This window comes from Morone saxatilis, unplaced genomic scaffold (assembly GCF_004916995.1).
Source record: "Morone saxatilis isolate NCDOM2014 unplaced genomic scaffold, NCSU_SB_2.0 Contig4, whole genome shotgun sequence".
Taxonomy (NCBI): domain Eukaryota; kingdom Metazoa; phylum Chordata; class Actinopteri; family Moronidae; genus Morone; species Morone saxatilis.
The window spans coordinates 348,930-351,091 of NW_023339984.1; the positions used below are offsets into that span (position 1 = coordinate 348,930).

General features: G+C 45.4%; 1 protein-coding gene across 1 annotated transcript in view; it reads left to right on the forward strand.

Moving 5' to 3' along the window:
* LOC118338068 (proline-, glutamic acid- and leucine-rich protein 1-like) overlaps window positions 1-2,150 on the forward strand; it is an 8,306-nt gene extending 6,156 nt beyond the window's left edge. The window contains exons 12-16 of the mRNA XM_035675242.1: window positions 375-525; window positions 693-846; window positions 924-979; window positions 1,596-1,729; window positions 1,869-2,150. Of these exons, the coding sequence (XP_035531135.1) occupies window positions 375-525; window positions 693-846; window positions 924-979; window positions 1,596-1,729; window positions 1,869-2,049 (676 nt within the window). The 3' untranslated portion in view covers window positions 2,050-2,150. The remainder of the gene's footprint in view (window positions 1-374; window positions 526-692; window positions 847-923; window positions 980-1,595; window positions 1,730-1,868) is intronic.
* Window positions 2,151-2,162: the final 12 nt, after the last annotated feature.

The following is a 2,162-nucleotide window of genomic DNA, read 5'->3' on the forward strand; positions in this document are numbered from 1 at the left end:
AAAGAGTTGCAGTATCTTTTAGATAATACGTTTTGCAGGGTGTAAGAGATTATCAAGGCTCTGGTTGGTTTTTTCATTTGGGTTTTTCATTTGTGTCATCCCCTCTCTGCGCCCCTGTCCTGTCTATCTTCAACTGTCACTATCATAAAGGGAATAAAAGCCCCAAAAAATACTAAGTTAGTAAAAACAAAGTTACGTATGTAGCTTTAAGGGACTATGGTCTGGAAGGCTAAAAATATTTTGTTGTTTTACAATTCAAACAACTTCAATCTAAATGAGCTAGCTTATCTTAGTGCAGGAAGAAGGGGGTTTGTTTAGCACCTGTGGATAATGTGGTAATGTTAGCTGAACCATTTCTCTCCCTCACCCCACAGTGCACTGCGGGTGTCAGTGTACAGAACCTTAGAGCTGTGGGTGCAGGTGGCTGGAGCCTCTGCTAGCATACTGCAGGGAAGCCCTGGTCACTCAGAGCTCCTGTTCAGCCACCTGCTCGGTGACATCACACCAGGGGCGGAGTCTGTCAAGGTTGGCTCAGTTTCAATGTCTTTAGCGTTTGTGTAGCATTTAATGTATTTTACATTTACAAAATGCCTAGTTTTATAGATTTTCTTAGCTTAGATATCTACTGAGTGCAGCGGCACTTTAGTATTGTCTCAAGCTCCACCTCCGTTCCTCTGTGTCTTGTCCTCCAGCTCCGGGTGGGTCTGTCAGCAGATGTGGTTCCTGGAGGGAAGCCTGGCCCGCGGCGGACAAAACCATTAGTTATAGCTGACTCAGTTGGACCATCACTCCAGAAGAAAGGAGACCTTCTGGCCAATCAGGATACTTGCCTTTCAGCCCTCAGGGGTAATTACACCATATAATAGGCTTGTGATATTTATAAATCTGGTCTAATCTGACAGATTTTTAATTCTTCTTCACAGCACTACGACAAATCATACTGAGCAGTGGTACATTGCTGAAGGATGATATACACAAGGTAAATGTCATTGTTACATTTTAATTGCTAAACGGATCAATATCTGAACACACAGCAGAGAGCAGAACTGACCCTTCTGAAATCTTGCCCCTTTTTGATAACAGTTTTGCAAGCCTCAGTCAGAACAGATATACTACGTCCTAGGCCAGTTTATGTTGAAGAGACAACCACATTTTGAAAATGGTTAGAAGATAAGAGACATATGTAGTCCCAAGTGTTTTATTTTTTTAACAATCTTCAAAATGTGGTGCTCTTTTCAACATGGACGAGCCTAGCACATCTATATCCCGCATTCCTCAGTACGGGACGCCAGTTTGCTTTTCTAAGGATGTGGTGAAGTCATGACCTCTCCTACTCTGCCTGTTATTGGCTTGCCCTATCATTCTTACCCTAACCAGTCTCACTCCTCATGCCTAAACCGAACCAGTCAAGGTGAAGCCAGTGAAGGCAGTAATAAGTAGCCAGTCAGAGACAGATAAAGGCAGGTCATGACTTCACCACCCTGGGGGGAAAGAATTGGTACATTCTCTCTCCATCACGTAACTACTGATTCTGTTGCAGAATGGACACCTCATTCTTTTAGTCAGCGTGTAGTCCATTTGTTTTTTTCTCACAGCGTCTCCATGACGTGGTGCTGCCGCTGTGTGTGCGGCTCCAGCAGCAACAGTCCAGCAGCAGCACATCATGTGAATCTGCAGGGGGCACCAGTGGGCAGTACAGCAGCGCCCTCACCCGACGAGAGCTGTACAGGTACCACCTTCATTCACCTCCAAGATACTTTGGTTATTACTTTAAATTCAAAATAAATGGTTTAAGAGTTTGAGAACAATGAAGACTGTTGGCAGTGTAGATGTGTCCTTATTAGTGTTTTGTTCATGTGGATTTTTAGGTTATTGCTGGCTCTGGTCCTGGTCCCATCACCCTGTTGGCCTCCGCCTATGACCTGTGCTGTGTCCATCCTCAGCAACGGACGCACCGACCGTAACCTCAAGGTGACTGTGATTCTGAAGGGGAGAGTGGGAGAGAAAGACTGCTACAAGTGTTTGCCAGTTTGTAGAACACATCAATGAGTTGAAATTTTCATCGCCAAGGCACTGTTCCACCATTAGGGGCGGCTGTGGCGCAGAGGCAGAGCGGGTCGTCCCCTAATCGGAAGGTTGTTGGTTCGATCCCCGGGTCCTGG